The sequence below is a fragment of the Leptonychotes weddellii genome, chromosome X, assembly GCF_054177405.1.
Source record: "Leptonychotes weddellii isolate Sample4059 chromosome X, ASM5417740v2, whole genome shotgun sequence".
NCBI lineage: Eukaryota > Metazoa > Chordata > Mammalia > Carnivora > Phocidae > Leptonychotes > Leptonychotes weddellii.
In genome coordinates this window covers 56,757,350-56,776,188 of record NC_138385.1, presented here as the reverse complement: position 1 = coordinate 56,776,188, position 18,839 = coordinate 56,757,350, and the positions used below count along the sequence as shown (strand labels likewise).

The 18,839-nt window shown below is 41.1% G+C and overlaps 1 protein-coding gene across 11 annotated transcripts in view; it reads right to left on the bottom strand.

The window, feature by feature from the left end:
- The window catches only part of PHKA1 (phosphorylase kinase regulatory subunit alpha 1), a 138,613-nt gene extending 120,079 nt beyond the window's left edge, over nucleotides 1–18,534 (bottom strand). For 9 of the 11 annotated variants that reach the window (XM_081808645.1, XM_081808646.1, XM_081808650.1 and 6 more), the window contains exons 1-4: nucleotides 18,065–18,533; nucleotides 16,906–17,064; nucleotides 9,589–9,636; nucleotides 7,573–7,741 (exon numbers count right to left, since the gene is read on the bottom strand). In XM_081808645.1, the coding sequence (XP_081664771.1) occupies nucleotides 7,573–7,741; nucleotides 9,589–9,636; nucleotides 16,906–17,064; nucleotides 18,065–18,142 (454 nt within the window). In that variant the 5' untranslated portion in view covers nucleotides 18,143–18,533. Of the gene's footprint in view, nucleotides 1–7,572; nucleotides 7,742–9,588; nucleotides 9,637–16,905; nucleotides 17,065–18,064 lie in introns of all 11 variants that reach the window. The other 2 variants (XM_081808654.1, XM_081808647.1) reach the window with 2 other exon arrangements.
- Between the last annotated feature and the right edge of the window lie 305 nt (nucleotides 18,535–18,839).

Sequence of the window (18,839 nt, the reverse complement as noted above, 5' to 3'; positions counted from 1 at the left end):
ACTCCCAACCAACCTCCCCTCTGGCAACCACCAGTTTGTTCTCTGTATTTAAGAGTCTGCTTTTTCATTTTGTCTCTTGTTTCTTCATTCGTTTTTTAAGTTCCACATATGAGTGAAATTATATGGTATTTGTCTTTCACAAGTAGTTTTTTTTTTTTTTTGGTATGGATTCCAATTACTATCTGGGGTCACCTGATTGCAATATGAAAAACTTCTTTTAATAATTCTTATGCAGTAGGTCTACCAGCAACAAATTTTCAGGTTTTATTTATCTGGGAATGTCTTCATTTCACTTCATTTCTGATAGTTTTGTTGGATAAAAGGTTCTTTGTTGACAGGTTCTTCTTTGAATAATACATCATTCCACTTCCTTTGGGCCTCCATTTTTTTTTCTGAAGAGAAGTCAGTTAATAACTTTATTTGGGTTCCCTTGTACATGACAAGTCATTTTTCTCATATTGCTCTCAAGATGTTCTGTTTATTTTTGGCTTTTTAATATTTTTACTATGATGTTTCTGGGTGTGGATCTCTATTTATCCTACTTGGAGATCATTGAGCTTCTTTGATGTATAGATCAATGTTTTTTATCAGATTTGAGATGTATTCAGCCACGATTTATTTGAATATATTTTCTCTCCTTACTCTCCTTCGGATACTCTCATTACACATGAGTTGATGCTCTAAATCGTGTCCTACATTTCTCTTGGGTTCTATTCATTTTTATTATCTTTTCCTTTTGTTCTTCAGATTGCATAATCTCTGTTGATCTATCTTCAAGTATGTTGATTCTTTCTCCTGCCAGCTCAAATATGTTCAGCCTCTCTAGTGAAATTTTCAAAAATAGCACCAGCATTTTTCACAGAACCAGAACAAACAATCCTAATATTTGTATGGAACCACAAAAGACCCCGAATAGCCAAAGAAATCCTGAAAAAGAAAAGCAAAGCTGGAGGCATCATGATTCCAGATTTCAAGCTACATTACCAATAATCTGTAGTCATGAAAACAGTATGGTACTGGCACAAAAACAGACACATAGATCAATGGAATAGAATAGAAAACCCAGAAATGGAACCATAACTATATGGTCAACTAATCTTCAACAGAACAGGAATGAATATCCAATGAAAAAAAAAGACAGTCTCCTCAACAAATGGTGTTGGGAAAACTGGACGGCAACATGCAGAAGAATGAAACTGAACCACTTTCTTACACCATACACAAAAATAAATTCAAAATGGATGAAAGAGCTAAATGTGAGATAGGAAACCATCAAAATCCTAGAGGAGAACACAGGCAGCCACCTCTTTGACCTTGGCCATAGCAGTTTCTTACAAGACACATTGTTGGAGGCAAGGGAAACAAAAGCAAAAATGAACTATTGGGACTTCATCAAGATAAAAAGCTTCTGCACAGCGAAGGAAAAAATTAAAAAAACTAAAAGGTAACAGGGGCATCTGGGTGGCTCAGTCACTTAAGCGCCTGCGTTCAGCTCAGGTCATGGTCCCAGGGTCCTGGGATTGAGCTCTGCAATGGGCTCCCTGCTCAGCAGGGGAGTCTGCTTTTCCCTCTGTCCCTGCTCATGTTCTCTCTCTCACTCTCTCTCTCAAATAAATATATAAAATCTTAAAAAAAAAAAAAAACCCTAAAAGGCAACATATGGAATGGCAGAAGATATATGCAATTGACTTATCTGATAAAGGGTTAGTATTTTGTATGGATAGAGGTTTCTATGATTTGTTTTGCATAACTGACCACCCCAACCTGTACCTACACAGGTGGGATAAAGAATGTTATTTGTGACACTTGTGCTGCGTAAGTGACCTTGGGAGCCTGATTAGTTGACATTAGCTGGCTTCTAGGTCAGAACTGGCCCTTCTGGTCTGGATGCCAAGAGCTATAAATTTTGCCTTACATCCCCTCCAGCTCCAGGCTGGGCTGCCGCCCCCTGCCCCCCCAGTGGAATCTGGGAGGGGAGGCAAGCACACCTAGCCCAGGATCCTTGAATATGTAAAGATATGATAATATAGGACTGCAGCTTGCTCCAAATTGCACATAAGCAAACAACTGTTTAACTTCAGACCCCATCACTTGCCATGTCATTTGACCTATAAATATGGCCCTTATGGGGACGGTCAGTTGGAAGTCCCACCTGAGGGGAGGACTCTCTGTCCAGGCCTCTCAATCAGGTCTCCAGCCTGGCTATCTCCAAGGGGCTTCCCCAGCTAATGAGACTGGATGTTGTAAGTACCCAATTTGATGTAACTCTGTCTTATTCTCCTTTTCTGCTTAGTATTGCCCTCATCTATGTGTAGATTTCCCTTTTCTTCTTTCTGTTTCTATTAAATTTTTATAATATCAATAAAGTATTTTTTCCCCTTTGAAACTAAGAGTATGGCTGCCGTGAATCTTTTCTTTAGAACAGTTAGTATCCATAATCTATAAAGAATTTATCAAACTCAACACCCAAAAAAACAAATTAATCCAGTTAAGAAGTGGGCTGAAGACACAAATAGACATTTTTCCAAAGAAGACATCCAGATGGCCAACAGACACATGAAAAGATACTCAACATCACCTATCATCAGGGAAATACAAATCAAAACCACAATGAGAGGGCGCCTGGGTGGCTCAGATGGTTAAGCGTCTGCCTTCGGCTCAGGTCATGATCCCAAGGTCCTGGGATCGAGTCCCACATCGGGCTCCCGGCTCAGCGGGGAGCCTGCTTCTCCCTCTGACCCTCTCCCCTCTCATGCTGTTTCTCTCTCGCTCGCTCTCTAAAAAATAAATAAAAAATTAAAAAAAAAAACACAAAAAACCCCCCCCAAAAAACCACAGTGAGATACCACCTCACCCTGGTCAGAGTGGCTAAAATCAGTAAGTCAGGAAACAACAGATGTTAGTGAGGATGTGGAGAAAGGAGAACACTTGTACACTGTTGGTGGGAATGCAGACTGGTGCAGCCACTCTGGAAAAGAGTATGCAGGTTCCTCCAAAAGTTAAAAATAGAACTACCTGATGATCCAGAAATTGCACCACCAGGTATTTACCCAAAGGATATAAAAATACAGATTTAAGGGGCACCTGGGTGGCTCAGTTGTTAAGCGTCTGCCTTCGGCTCAGGTCATGATCCCGGGGTCCTGGGAGAGCCCTGCATTGGGCTCCCTGCTCCGCGGGAAGCCTGCTTCTCCCTCTCCCACTCCCCCTGCTTGTGTTCCCTCTCTCCCTGTATCTCTCTCTGTCAAGTAAATAAATAAAAATCTTAAAAAAAACAGATTCAAAGGGGTACATATACCCTGATGTTTATAGCAGCATTATCAACAATAGCCAAACTATGGAAAGAACCCAAATGTCCATCAACTGATGAATGGATAAAGAAGATGTGGTGTATACATACACAATGGAATATTACTCAGCCGTCAAAAAAGAATGAAATCTTGCCATTTGCAATGATGTGGATGGAGCTAGAGTGTACTATATGCTAAGCGAAATAAGTCAGTCAGAGAAAGACAAATACCATATGATTTCACTCGTATGTGTTATTTAAGAAACAAAACAGATGAACATATGGCAAGGGGAAAAAAAAGAGAGAAGGAAGCAAACCATAAGAGACTCTTAACAACAGAGAACAAACTGAGGTTTGATGGAGGGAGGTGGTTGGGGGATGCATTAAATGGGTGATATGTATTAAGGAGGGCACTTGTTATAATGAGCACTGGGTGTTATGTGTAAGTGATGAATTACTAAATTCTTTTCTGAAACCAATATTACCCTATAGGTTAACTAGAATTGAAATAAAAATTTGGAAAAAAAATAAGTTACTATACTTTTCAACTCCAAAATCTCCATTTGGTTCATTTTTATCTCTTTTTTTTATTATTATTATGTTATGTTAATCACCATACATTACATCATCAGTTTTTGATGTAGTGTTCCATGGTTCATTGTTTGCATATAACACCCAGTGATCCATGCAGAACGTGCCCTCCTTAATACCCATCACCAGGTTAACTCATCCCCCTCCCCCTCCCCCCTAGAACCCTCTGTTTTTCGGAGTCCATAGTCTCTCAAGGTTCGTCTCCTCCTCCGATTCCCCCCACTTCATTCTTCCCCTCCTGCTATCTTCTTCTTTTTTTTTTTTTTAACATATAATGTATTATTTGTTTCAAAGGTACAGGTCTGTCATCTCTTTATTGATATTCTCTATTTTATGAAATACTTTCATCATATTTTCCTTTACTTTGTTAAGCATGGTATCCTTTAGGTTTTTGGACATTTTTATAGTAACTGCTTTGAAGTCTTTGTCTCCTAAATTCAACATAATGGTTCCTCTCAAAGGCAGTTTCTGTTACCTGCTTTTTTGTGTGTGTTGACTCAGACTTCCCTGTTTCTTTGCATGTGTCATACGTCTTTGTTGCAAACTAGATTTTGCGGATAATATGTTGTAGAAGCTCTATAGATATGTCGATACCCTCCTATATGGGGCTTGTTTATGTTTACTTGTTATTTGTTTAGTGACTTGGCTGGACAATTTCAATGAACTCTATTTTTCCCACAGTATGCAGCCTCTGATGCTGTTCCTTGGAGGATGTAGCCTTGGGCATACACACTGTCACCTAAGGAAGACCACAGTTTTTGTTTTAGTCTTCTGTGGTCTATTAAGTGTCTGCCTCTGTTGGTATCATACTCAGCTGTTAACCTCCACCAATTGCCAGCTGATTGTATATTGCCCTGAAGTAAAAATTGTTCCACAGTCTCATCCAGTTAAATTCAAGACCCATTTCAGGATTTTGAGGCCAGCCTTTGACACTTGTTCTAACCCTAGGATAACTCTTTTTAGCTGTCTCTGTCCCTGGTTCTTTGCTAAAACTTCTGGCTAGTCTACGGGTTAGTGTGTTGCTCTAATTGAGCATCAGACGCCTCGTAATTTCTTAGAACAAAAATCTTCACTGTTTTTCAGAGCGCCCTTAGACTTGAACTTTCCCACAGTCAGTTCCAAATAAAGTCAGTTTTCTTGAGAGGGACTATGGAGCTTTTCTGTTCATGTGGCCTGCCTTTCCTTCCATGCTACTAGCAAGGTGGGCCAGGCCTATTATTCTTGGACTGCTCTGCCTGGGGTTAAGCTCCATGAGTGGGACTGAGGAGTAGGAACGGAGTTCCAGACCTCTTAGTTATTCTTGGCTAGACCAGAGCTTCTGTAACACAGAGGTGGGGAGAATGAGAAATGCTGGCAACCTCTCTCGGGGAGAGATCATAGCCCTAAACCAAGAGCTAGGGGAAGAGGAAGCCTTATATTCTTGGCTACATCCATGCTCAGTAGTGCTTGTGTCATGGTGAGCGGGGCGAGGGAGGGAGTGGGTTGTGGTCTAAATGCCACACTCTCACTGCTCTTACCAAGATTTAGATTTGCTTGAATAAATGTTTCTCTACTTGCCGTATGCCCTTAGGACAATGTCCAGTGACTAAATGGTCGGGTTTTTTTAAACTATATTTTCATAATTTATGGTTATTTTGCTGGGGGGAAGGGCAGTCAGCTTCTGTCTAAGCCTCTCTTTTAACCAAGGTTGAGATTTTTAAGAGTTCAAACATGTGCAGAGAATTGCTTCCATGAAAGATGAAAATTTTCCATAAAATCTTTCATGTGTTATCTACTGATTATCTCTCATATCTATCCTTTTCATCCTCAAGGCTACTGCCTTACATATGTTCTCCATCATTTCTTGCCTAAAGTATTTCACTAACCTCCTGACTAGTCCTCCAGCGTAATTTTCTCTCCCATTCCATCTATCTTCCTGCAACTGAGCAAATCATCTGAAACTTTCTTGACTGTTTACCTTGAGTGGTTCTCTGATGACTATAGACTAAACTCCAAACTACCTAGCATGATTTACAGGCCCTTAAACAGCTAGCTCCAACTTTCTAGCTTCATCTTTTGGCATTTTTCCAGATCTATTTTATACTCTAGCCATAGAAGATAACTAGTCTTACCTTGGTGGCCAGTATCTTTCCAACTTTTGTGCTGTAGCCAGGCTATTCCCTTTCCTTCTCTGACTTGTGAAATTCTACTTATTCCTATTTATTCTGCAAAGGCCTGATCAAATTATTTTTTTAAAGATTTTATTTATTTATTTATTTGAGAGAGAGAAAGAATGAGAGAGAGAGAGAGAGCACATGGGCGGGGGGAGGGCCAGAGGAAGAAGCAGACTCCCCACTGAGCAGGGAGCCTGATGTGGGGCTTGATCCCAGGACCCTGGATTCATGACCTGAGCCGAAGGCAGATGCTTAACCAACTGAGTCACCTAGGTGCCCGGCCTGATCAAATTATATCCATCTTTTTTTCCAAGCACCTACCAAAGTCAGCTTATTAAGGTGAAAATCAAATATTAAGTCAGAAATCAACAAATATTTGTTGAATGCGTATGTCTCATATAAGCCTCTTTAGTATATTTCTGCTTCCTTTCTGGACTCAAAATGAAAACCATAAGAAATATTTAGACAGTTTGCTTTGTAGAAAAACACTACAGAGTTGGTACTAAAAGAATATTAGAAATGGAGTTATAGCTGCCATTCTATTTAAATGCATAAAACCTATAAATATATTTACTCAGGGATGAACCTCCCCTCCAAAAGATGGGAGTATGTGGGTAGCTATGTTATAATTTTAATAAAAGGTAATTCAGGTTCTGCGCTGTGCACTGCAGAGGGAAAAAAAAGGAAGGCTTTATCACCAAATATTTATTTATGCAAGAAAAGGAGAACAAGAATATTCTGGAACAATTCTTATCCTGAATGCCCTTAGTACTTAGTTCTATAGCCAGATAGAAAGAGAGGGAAATTAGAATGTCAAAAATGTAGTATTCTGAGTACATTTTAATTACTCAGGAAGATCTGGAAAAGGTCCTGTTTAATTTACAAACTGAGTATAATCAGATTCATTGTCCTCCCCAAGTTAGGAGAAATGAAAGGGAATTATGTTGGTTCTTACACTTGCCTTTTTCAGGTAAAGCACCTCAAGCTAATAACAAAACCATCTGAAAAGGGTATATTATTCAATAATAAAAAAAATCAATATTTGAATTCTGATTCCTAAGTTAATTCCCTTAATATAATTTAGATGCCTTGTTTATAATATATACATAAAGAGTAGTATAAAGTAGGTGATTCAGTTATGTTAATACTTACTAAAGGCTGGTCAGTGCATAGCATGAGAACAAGCAATAAACCCTAGCCCTTCTTTCCCATGTCACCATTTCATGGTATCTGAGGCATAATGAAAGATAAAGATAAAAAATACCCACCTAAATAAAATCTACCCCAGATTTCTTGGTTCTCCATTCTTAAAAAAATTAATTAGTACCCCAGACTTGTTTTTCAAGGTAAAAGAATACTAACTAGACCTCAGAGAGTTGTTTCTCTGTAAAAAACTTGCAAAATATTATATTTCCGCTGTGTGTCTTTGAGCAAGGTCCACAGCTATATCGTTTTCCGGTCAACACCTTGGGAGAAGCCACATGTGCCAGAGCACGTGCTCCTCACTGCAGGGGCTCCCAGCCATTCTGTCCTGGTACTGACCTGAGGCAGTCATTTGCGCTAAGAACAGCAGGTACACGGAGGTAGCATCCAACTGCAGGTGTCCCCACTGGTCATCACCCACTACAGTGGCACAGGTTTTGGTATTGTACTTGGCGTGGAGGCTATCCTTGGTACTCTGACTATACTTGAAGGATTCTACTTTATCCACCTGAAGAAAACAAGAACAGTAAAGGAAGGCAATGCAGAAACTTTGTCCCATATGCCATCCTTCTGTAGTACTCTAACATGTATCACCGCATTTAGTTTTCAGGCGATGGTGAATATTTAAAGTACGTTGTTACTTCTCCCCCGCCCCCCCACTCCCCCCTCCCGCACTAAGGCAAGTAGGAAAGTCTGCTGTTGCTGTTTTTTTTTTAATTTAAGCAATTCAATTATAAATTCATGCCAGTTAAAGCCAGCTATTTCCTACTCACTACCTCTCTTTTGCTCTTCAGATGGCTGTTTTGTCACACTGTAGATACAAACTGAGATGCAGAGGGGTTGAGTGTGAACAGCCTAGTAAGAGACAACTGAGTAGTAAAAAAGATTCCTTTGTTCCTGAAACAGAGGGAGGAATGTTGAGGGAAATTAGGATAAGGGGATCTATTTTGAAGGAATACTGAAAAGAGCTGGGGAGAGATACATGCAGTGGCAGAGAAAACGTATGAACGAAGGCTGAAACCAGAGGTCAGAAAGGAAACATTGTGCAAGGGACCAACTGAAAGACTTTGTTCCTGAAACTGAGGTTGCATTGTATGTGCATCTGATATGTGATAGAAACTACTATACCTTTAAATAAGGTTCATGAAGTTGGTGGCTTTAAACCTATTTGGTAAGGTGGAAAATAGAAAATACAATATCTAAAATACAAAAAGAAAAAAAGGAGCAGAGAAGGGGAAAAAAGAAAATGATGGCAATGAGCTACCCCAGGCGAGAGAGCACTGATAAAGAAGTTCAGAAGTCTGGAGTTGATTTCTTTCTACTTTAGACTTGTTGCATGCCTGTGGATAGTCACTTTATTAATCTGGGCCTCGACTGCTTCTTCTAATAAAATGTAATCTTGGTCTCAAGAAAGTCAGTTCAGATTCAATGTGTGCAGCATGTGTAAAGATCTCCTAGGATAAAAGCAAAACACTTTCTTTTCAGTAAAATACTTTTGAATGAAAAAAACCATAAACCCAAGAGATAAACCATAGGATGCTAAAAAAATTTGCAGTGTGTGTGACAAAACATTAATATCCATAATGTATAGCAACTCCTCAATTAGTCAAGAAAGAGACAGCCCAAAATAAAAACAGACAAAGGACTTAACAGGCAACTAACAGAGGAAATGCAAGTTTTCAATCTACACAGGAAAGGATGCTCAACTTCATTCAAGGTCAGGAAAATGCTAATTAATGCAAGCAGATATAAGTCTTTGGCACTAATCTCTAATCCTAAAATCTAAAATACTGCCACAAAAGTTCTTCCTCTTTAAGTTCTGTGCCAAAATTCACTTGGTGGCAACACTTGATTCAAATTGACATGGGGCTATTTGTAGTCTTTTCTTATTTCACTGAGTGTGAAAATGCATGTTTCTCTATGGAGAGATTAATGTTTTTGATGATACGGTGCTGTTCTGGACCTGCTGAGAGCATAATATTCTAGTACCTGTGCTGTACTGAAAAATCTGAAAAAGTCTGAATTCCAAAATTTATCTGGTCCTAAGGGTTTCATATGAGGGCTTACAGGCCTGTATCATCTTTACTCAATGTATGTAATTGCGTGTACAATAATGATGAAGTCTACTAAAAAGGCATTTGTAGAGGGGAAAAAAAAGACTGGAAAGAAACATTTCAGTGGTAACTGGGTGGTGAGAACATGGGTGACATTTCCCTCCTCGATTCTACAAATTTTCTAAAATTAGTGTCTACTATTTGTGAAATCGAAAGAATATAAGCTATGAACAATTCCTAAAGGGTAGAGACACTATTACAATGTGCTTTTATTACAGGGGAGCTGTTAACAATGCCATACCTGTCTGATCATGCAGTGCAGCAGGCCCCTCATCAGCTTCACTACACTCTGCAGAAATAAATGGAAACAAGACTGTTATAAACACCCCTAGATGCAGGAACACTTACTCAGCAACTGCAGTTGGTACATGACCTTTTCAGAACAAGTAACCCTATCCAGGGTTCCTATTTACATGGCATTTACTTTATAGGCACACAGAAGAGCTAAACTGCAGCTAAAAGTGGAATCAAAAGCTGCAGTTGGTGCCTCCTTCAAGTCAAAAAAAAAAAAAAAAATCCAAGCTCCAACAGGTTTATATAAAACCAAGCCAACCATCCTGTTAGAGGACATTCTGCCTGGAGAAAAGACAGCTCAAAATTCCTAAAGCTATGAGGATATTCTACCATAGATCCTATGGCCTAGAGAAGCCAACATCATCATTTTCTTTTTTCTGAAGTAGCCAAGACTTATCTTCAGGAGTTCACAGAAATATTTATCTGTACATTTTCCTTAAAGAATAAATGAACTTCAATTCAGAATAAGTGTAAAGGGGGATTGTTAGTGCAACTCAACCTCTTTTCCATGAAAAAAAGCTACAGCCATTCTTCATTATCAAATCAACACTCTCTCTCTTACTAGGGCTTGGCAATTTCTAACGCACTTAGTTTTCCAATCACATTCCAAAATTCTGATCACCAACTATATACTGTACTAGTTGGCATAACATAGTAATAATAATATATTTAATTATAATATGGTATAGTAATAATATGCTACACTAGTTATAGTAAATGACACTAGAAGGGCCCATCAACAGAGGCATGGGTAGGCAATATATTTTGGAAAAACATAGCATCAAATGGCTTCTCCATTTCTTTAAGCTTTCCGTTTCACAGTCCAAAAGAAATACAACCAGGTTACTCCAGGGAATGCTAGCTCAGAGGTGGCTTCAGGACATCCCTGAAAACTAATCTGCTTGGGAGCCAGATCACTCTGTCATTCCTTCAAAACACTGAAGTGGGACTATAAGCAACAGGCATGATAAGGATAAGTATCTATTAAATTATGCTCCAAGTCTTTATGTAGTCTTTTATTGAGAAAAAATAAAAAGTGTTTCCTTGGGAGAGTTCCCTTTCTTAAGTAATTTCTGTCTACAAATGGTACCCTCCCCTTACAGAGCAAGGGAAGTGTGTGTATATATATATGTATGTATATATAGATAGATAGAGAAAGCGAGAGAGAGCGAGAGAGAGCAGGCAGGCAGTATATGATCTCGTCACCTTTTAAAGCATGAAGCATTTATTATAAATAGTGAAACTGATTGCAACCCCTATAAGAAAAATCTCTATCACAAAAAACGGGGGGGTCACCTGGGTGGCTCAGTCAGTTAAGCGTCTGCCTTCAGCTCAGGTCATGATCCCACGGTCCTGGGATCGAGCCCTGCATCGGGCTCCCTGCTCAGCGGGGAGCCTGCTTCTCCCTCTCCCTCTGGCCACCCCCCCCACCCGGCTTGTGCACTCTCTCTCTCTGTGTGTCACGTAAATTAAAAAAAAAAAAAAAATCTCTATCACTACTTTGACCCTAATGAAAGAGACCATCCTTTTAATATACCCTGTTAGAGAAAGCATTTAACACAGCCTCCTCTGCGGGGAACTTGATTCAATTCCGAACTATCTTCTACATGTCACCACATACTCACAGCTTTCTATCACATTCTTTCAACTTTCTTTACCATCAAGCCCTGTTACTGCCACCTACATTTTCTTTTCTTTTCCTTTTTTTTGAGAGAGAGAGAGAGAGAGAATGACCACGAGAGCAGGGAGAGGGAGGGGCCACGGGAGAGGAAGAAAGAATCCTAAGCAGGTTCCACGCCCAGCACAGAGCCCTACAGGGGGCTCGATCTCATGATCCAATGCTGAGATCCTGACCTGAGGTGAAATCAAGAACTGGACGAGTAACTGACTGAGCCACCAAGGCACGCCTATGTTTTCTTTAACTTAAACAGCAAACGTGGGAACCATGGACCCAGTGGAGAATTCCTAATTCCACTTTTGTCCTCCTGGAATGGCCACTGCCAGTCATTTCTGTTCTCAAGTTCTAACTTCCAAGTCAGGATAAAATTAATAGAAAGCATGGGGAGATAGGAATGAGGGAAACTATCTGTACTTGGTGTTCCCCCAAACTGGCCATTTTCTGTTTCAGTGTTCTAGTTAGCATTAATTATACATGTTCATTCATATAGTAGCGCTTCTAACCACATCAAGTGCCACCATATCTATGTACGTATTCATCTCTCTCTCTCTCTCTCTCTCTCTCTCTCTCCAGGTATATGTACAATCAGATGTTTGTTGGGCATCTAAAATATATAAAACACTCTACCAGACTCTGTGGAACATAAAGATAAGGGGGAGACAGAACACAAAACTTAAAAAAAAGTAAACTACAAATATAGTCTACCTAACAACTCCTAGTTATCCTTTAAAATCCATTTCCTCTGTGCGTCCTTCCTTGCTTTGCTCAAAGTAAAGACATTCCTGCCTCTGTGTCCCACAGCACTTTCTATTGTACTTCTCTCCTATAGATATTGTGCCTACAGTATCTGTCCTAATGTATTGTTTAACTATTTGCTTATATATCTGTCTCCTCCATTAGACTATAAACTCCTTAAGAAAAAGGGACAGAGACCAGGTTCAGAAATAAAACTTTAAGTCAATGGACTGAGCAGACTTATTATTATCATTATTATTATTATTAGAGAGAGGGAGCAGGGGAGGGGGAGAGAGAGAGAGAGAGAGAGAATCTTAAGCAGGCTCCATGCTCAGCACAGAGCCCTCATGACCCTGAGATCCTAACCTGAGCCGAAGTCAAGAGTCAGATGCTTAACCCACTGAGCCACCCAGTCGCCCCACACAGGCTTTATTTTTAAAAATGTATATTCCATGTTTGCAAGTAACCCCCAAATCAGTCATCAAAAAAATTGCATGTGTGTGTATGTGTGTGTACATGCATTTTGAGAGAGGGCGGTTGCAAGTATGACCAAATATTAACAATTTAGTGAATTGGGATAAAGAGTCTATACAAATATGCTCATTTTACTATTTTTAAAACTTTTCTGTAAATTAAAAAATTTTAAAAATAAGAAGTTGAGAGCTAAATATAAACATTTTGTCCCGTTTTGTTTTTTTATATCTAGCACAGGGCCTGGCACACGACAAATTACATAAAGTCTGCTAAATGAAAAAGTGAACATGTTGAATGGTACAGACCACAAGTGATCTAGAAATTCCAAGAAAGTAGTCCCAGGAAAGAAGTGGTCACTGTACAATTGAGTGGTGGTCTTATGAGGATAGAAACCACAGAAAAAGTGGGAGTGGTGCTGGGCTTTGAAAGGGGAGTAGTAGTTCAGATTGGAAGACAACAGGCATTATGGGTGGAAGACACAACTTGTAAAAAGATTTGAAGGTGAGAATGTCCATGACTTCCATGGAGGAAAAATTCAAAAAGACTTAATCTGTAGTCATTAAGTCCAGGTTGTGTTCATGGCACCACCAAATTCCAGCCTCATCTCCAAGCTTCAATCCCTTCACTTGTAAATTGGGGAAGATAATACCTAAATCACAGGGTCCTGTGAGAATAAAATACTAGTAATTATGGGGAAGTATGTAGTACAACAAAAAGTATTTACACAAATGTCAGGTATTCTTATTAAGGGATTGTTAGAGGAGTAATGAAGACACCAACCTGGCTGGAACTGGGGGTGACAATGCAGGGCACCAGAATGATACGATACTGAAAAAGCAGGCTAGGACCAAGCCCCAGAGAGTCTTGCCTATCAATCTCAAACATCTGGATTTTACTGGTAGGGAAATGAGAGCCAGAGAAAAATTGATGGGGATGCAAATGGTATCATTTGAATTTTCACAACAGTGTTAAGTGATCAAAGTCTAGACTGTGGTTGAGGCAGAAGGGAATAGAAAGGAGGAGATGAATTCAGGAAAAATTATAAGAATCAACAGACTTTGGCCTGCATGTATCAAAAGGCAAAAGGGGCAAGTCAAAAATCACCCTAAGGGCAGCACTTTTCACTGTTTTATAGAACACTAGTTAGTCCAGGAAATTCTGGAAAGGTTGTAAAACCCACCCTCAGCTTAGATTCGAAATGCACATTAGTACATCAAAGACTCTGAGAAATAATGGAGTAAAGAAACCCACTGTTTAACATATCCCCAAACTTATTTGACCTAATGTTCTGTGGAATACACTATGGGAAATTCTCTAAATAATGTTGCCCAGGTGAATGAGGTAGAACGAGGACACCAATAAGAGAATAAAGGATGTATGCTGAGTTGCTGTTTTCGGGGGTCGCTTTTATTGTTTTATTGTTTTTAGTAGGGAACATGGGGTTTCAGACATTCTGAGCTTGAGAAGCCAGGTGCAACTGAGCAGAAGACAATGAAAATCAGGGTTTGAAACAAGTGAGATCAGATTTAAAGATGCAGTTTGGGAAGTCATCCTTAGAAAGGGAATAGTTAACTCCTGAGAAAAGATAAGAGACTACACAAAGAGAACAAAACTGAGGACGAAGCAGAACTGAAGGCATCCAAAGAGCTATGTCTATTTGTGTGCCTATTTATTTTTATGGGTGTATTTCTATATCTATGTGACCAAGAGCAAAGGGCATTTATAAAAACATATATGTGCATAGTTATATTCTCAATCTAAGATAGAAATAGTCACCTAAACCCTTGTTTCCTAATTCTCTTTGGTTCTCTGATATTGTTTCTTAGAGAGGAACCAAAGTGAGAGTTGGAAGGAAGGGTGAAAATGATTAACAGTCAGTGGTTTGGGAAAATCCACACAGTAGTGGAGAGTTGAGAATAGGTGGGAATTTAATCTATGGATTTCCTGGATTTAATCTATACTCACTTATTGGCCACAAATCAGTGGTTATTACCCCTAGCTGCACTTTAGAATCAGTATTTTTTAAAAATACTAATGCACCAGGGCTTCACTTCCAGAGATTTATCTAAATTGTTCTAGGGTGGGGTCTAGTAAGGGTAGTTCTTAAAAGCTTCTCAAATGATTCCACTGTACAGCCAGAGTTTGGAACCACTCATGTAGATTAGGGACAAATCTAGCTAACCACGTGTTTTGTAAATAAATCTCTGGCTGCTTTTGTGCAATAACTGAAGAGCTGAGTATTTGGGCAGAGATCACACATGACCCACAATGCCAAAAATATTTCCTCTCTGGCCCTTTACAGAGATGGTTTTCTGATCCCTGGTCTGAATTAACTGAGTCAGGTTTGAGAAAAAAAGTTAATGAGACCTAATAATAAAATGTGTTTTAATTCATAATGAAAGGCCATATAAATTTTAGGATTCCCAGAGAAATGTTTCTTTTTTGAAGATGCTTCCTATTGCCGTAATGTTTTTGAGATATTTCGAAGTTATTATTGAGGTAGTATGAAAAATATTTTTGGGCTATGTTAGAAACTATTTAATGAAACATTAAAATTTTAAAGTAAACAATTCCCACCATTTGCATTGACATGGATGACACGGATGGAACTGGAGGGGATTATGCTAAGTGAAGTAAGTCAAGCAGAGAAAGACAATTATCATATGGTTTCACTCATATGTGGAACATAAGCAATAGCACGGAGGACCATAGGGGAAGGGAGGGAAAACTGAAGGGAGAGAAATCATAGAGGGAGATGAGCCATGAGAGACTCTGGACTCCAGGAACCAAACTGAGGGTTACAGAAGGGAGGGGGGTGGGGAATGGGGTACCTGGGTGATGGGCATTAAGGAGGGCACGTGTTGTGATGAGCACTGGGTGTTATGTGCAACTAATGAATCACTGAACACTACATCAAAAACTAATGTCCTATATGTTGGTTAATTGAACATAATAAAAAAATAAACATTTCAGTCTTTCCTTAATTTCCCCCCCTTCCTCTGTTAAATTATTTCTTCCTGGACCATAGAAGGAAAAATGTCAGCAAGGAGACAACAGATTTCTTCTAATAGTATTGAAAAAAAAATCGGTCAAATGGTACTAGGTATGGAATCTTGGGTACTGTTCCACTGATATTAATCTCTAGCAAAACAAACAAAATACTGAGGTCAAAATAGCAAAACATTACAGTAGGATGTAGAATTTCAGGGGTGAGAGGAGGAGTAGGGTTACAGGATTTTTAAAATACTCCTCTATATTTTCCAAATTCTTACAATAGTTATGTATTATTTTTATAAGTCATAAAAATATTGATCTATACTTCCTGGGCTAGAGCAAAAACTCCAACAGTTTTTTTTTTTCTGATGGGCCTAAGTCCCTCTCAATAATGGCTTGAAGGAATAATGAATACCTGCTGTGCAGAGGACAATATAGTGAAACTTCCCTATCGCCAGGGACTGCAACCCCGCTATATGTTGATGCCCTTTAAAAATAACCAAACCTTAATATTCTGATTTATAGATGAAGACTAGAGCTCAGATTGCCTAAGTCAGAGGGATACCACTTGAGCAAATGGCTGGTGTAGAATCTTCTCCACTAATGGAAAAGAGTTCACATGTACCTTACAACGGACAGCAGAGTATCACATTAAGAGACCCTATGAAACTCAGAATATCATTTTCTGGGTCACTCAAGAGAACGCAGCACCCTCTGTCTGAACAGTTCTTTTTTTTTTTTTTTTTTTTTCTGTCTGAACAGTTCTATAAAGGATGCTACTTTCTATAAAGGTGAAGGGCCTTAAAAGTTGGCTTAAAGGCATCTGCTGACTCTGACCTTATTTTGCTGAGGGAGGGGGACAGGCTCTGAAACAGAGGTCATAGGTATAAAATTCAACAACTAAATTCTTTACTTGTGTCTAGTTGTGAAGGTCTGCGAATTTGTATCAGTTACCCTCATACAAATACCACCTATAATTTTTTTAAAAATGAAGTAAAATGATAGATACCTGCCCCCAAACATTCTTCTCAATGAGAATAAATATCCTCGAGGCTGCAAAATACCTTTACTTAGGAAGAGGATTATAAATTCCAGCAAAGATCCCAGGATAGGCTTTTCCACTATAACAGAACAGACTGTGCCCTCTTCCCCTGAATCAGCAAGTTTCAAGTTTCCACTACATCAAAAATTGTACATTGGTACAATACAGGAAAGCTTTTTGGAATGTAATTTCAACAAAGTGAAGAGGGAGGGAGAAAGGCAAAATACACTTCTTTTAGCTCCTTAGAGCTACATTTCCTTTAATTCCTGCTCCCCAACCCACCCTCCCACCCTCACTACCACACACAGCTCCAGATCTCCTTGTATATTTATTCTGAGTACCTGCTCCAGTTCATAGGCCTTTGCCTTATCCTCATCCCGGTCTGCATTCTTCCTGTAGGCCAGGCCCAAACCCCACACAGCCAAGATACTGTACACATTATCTCGGACCCAGGCATCCTTCTGATCATAGCTGGCTGGAAGCAAGCCAGTCACTGGATTCTGCAAGACCAAGAAAAACAGGACAGGCAGGTAACTATAAGCTGTTAATATGAGGAGACCAAACTTATCAAAGGGGTCACTTAGGGACTTTGGTCTTTCTTCTACTCCACTACTCCCGAGTTTTAGAACCTCCCCTTCCTACTAAGTGCAAGCAACTGCTATCTTGAATAAGGGGAAAAAGCTAGCTGAAGCTTTACAAGTCTGAAATGTGAGTACTGTTAAAAGAAAGGCAGTATTTTAACTTTCCAGTTAGAAAGAATAAACTATCAAAACTGAAAAACTAGCATTAAAGGACTAGAAAAAAGTATATAATTAACAGTATATACAAGGTACCTCAAATCTTCACATTAGTCTAGCCTCAAAATGGCTAAATGCTCCCCTAGTTCTCTTCTTTGGCTGGAGGGCAAGAAGATGACGCCCAAGCCTGGGGCAGGGGAGGGGGTTGTCAATAAACAAGCTTTAACACGTCTTTCTTTCTTTTTCTTTTTTTTTTTTTTTAAGATTTTATTTATTTATTTGACAGAAAGAGAGACAGTGAGAGGGAACACAAGCAGGGGGAATGGGAGAGGGAGAAGCAGACCTCCCGCCGAGCAGGGAGCCCGATGCGGGGCTCGATCCCAGGACCCTGGAATCATGACCTGAGCCTAAGGCAGACGCTTAACGACTGAGCCACCCAGGCTCCCCTTCAACACGTCTTTCAACTGTGCCCCCCTGGAACCCTGCTGTGACTTGGGGGACGGCGGAGGGGGCGAAGGGCAGGGCTTAGAAGCCAAGGCTCAGGGCTCCCCGCTAACGGTGCTTGACCCTAGTTCTGCTCTCGGCCCAAGCCCAACACCTATCTTTTCTTCAGGGTCCTCTAAGGCTTCCCCAGCTAGGGGGCGAGAGAACCTGGTACGTACACACACACACACACACACGGTGGGGGGTTCATCCAGCCGTCTCCGTCTGGGCTATCACACTGCACACCCTCGGTGATTACAGGCGACACCCCTTCACCTACCTGATGGCACAGGATGGTCTGATGCACCAGCCGAGCGTAGCCATCCAGTCGGACCCCAGAGTTACTCCGGCTCCTCATCGCGCCACGTTTCCAATCCCCTCAGAGAAACGGCCTGCGTGCCACAGGGGCCCTCGGCCCTCCAAGTGAGGGGGCTCCAGCGCAGCTCCGCCCTCGCGGTGGGAAACCCGAGGGCCAGGCCCCGGCTGAGCCCTCCCACCGCTCAGGCCTGACGCCGGCCGTCCACGCGCCGGCGGCCTCTGGAGCCCCAGCACACGCCAGCAAGTGCCCGAGACTCCCGCGGTCTAGGGCCCCGCCGCAGCTCCCCGCCCGGCGTCGCCCTCTGCCGCCCTTACTCCCGCCCGGCCTCCAAGAGAGGATCCTGCCTCCCCCGCCGACCTCCCGGACGCGGCCGCCGGCAGCGGGTCACGGGCGGCAGCGCCGTCTCCACCTTGCGGGAGACGCGAGCCGGGGGCGGGGCGGGCGCGGCGGGTCCTGGCAGCTGCGCGCTGCGTCCTCGGGGTTCGCCTCGGCCCGCCCCGCCCGCGCGGGTCCCCAGCGCCCCCGCCCGCTCCGCGGCCGAGAATGTGTCACCGTAGGCAGTATGCCTCCAGAGGTTTATTTTCGAAACACCTCCAACGACTAGTTAAGTTTTCCACGCTTGCTGTGCATGCAGGATGTTGAGGAGGCCGTTTCTTCCGCCGGCCTCGTTTTAGGAACCTAGGGAAACTTCAAACCTAAAAGGCGAGACGCGCGCTTGGCGGCCAGGGTCTAAAGA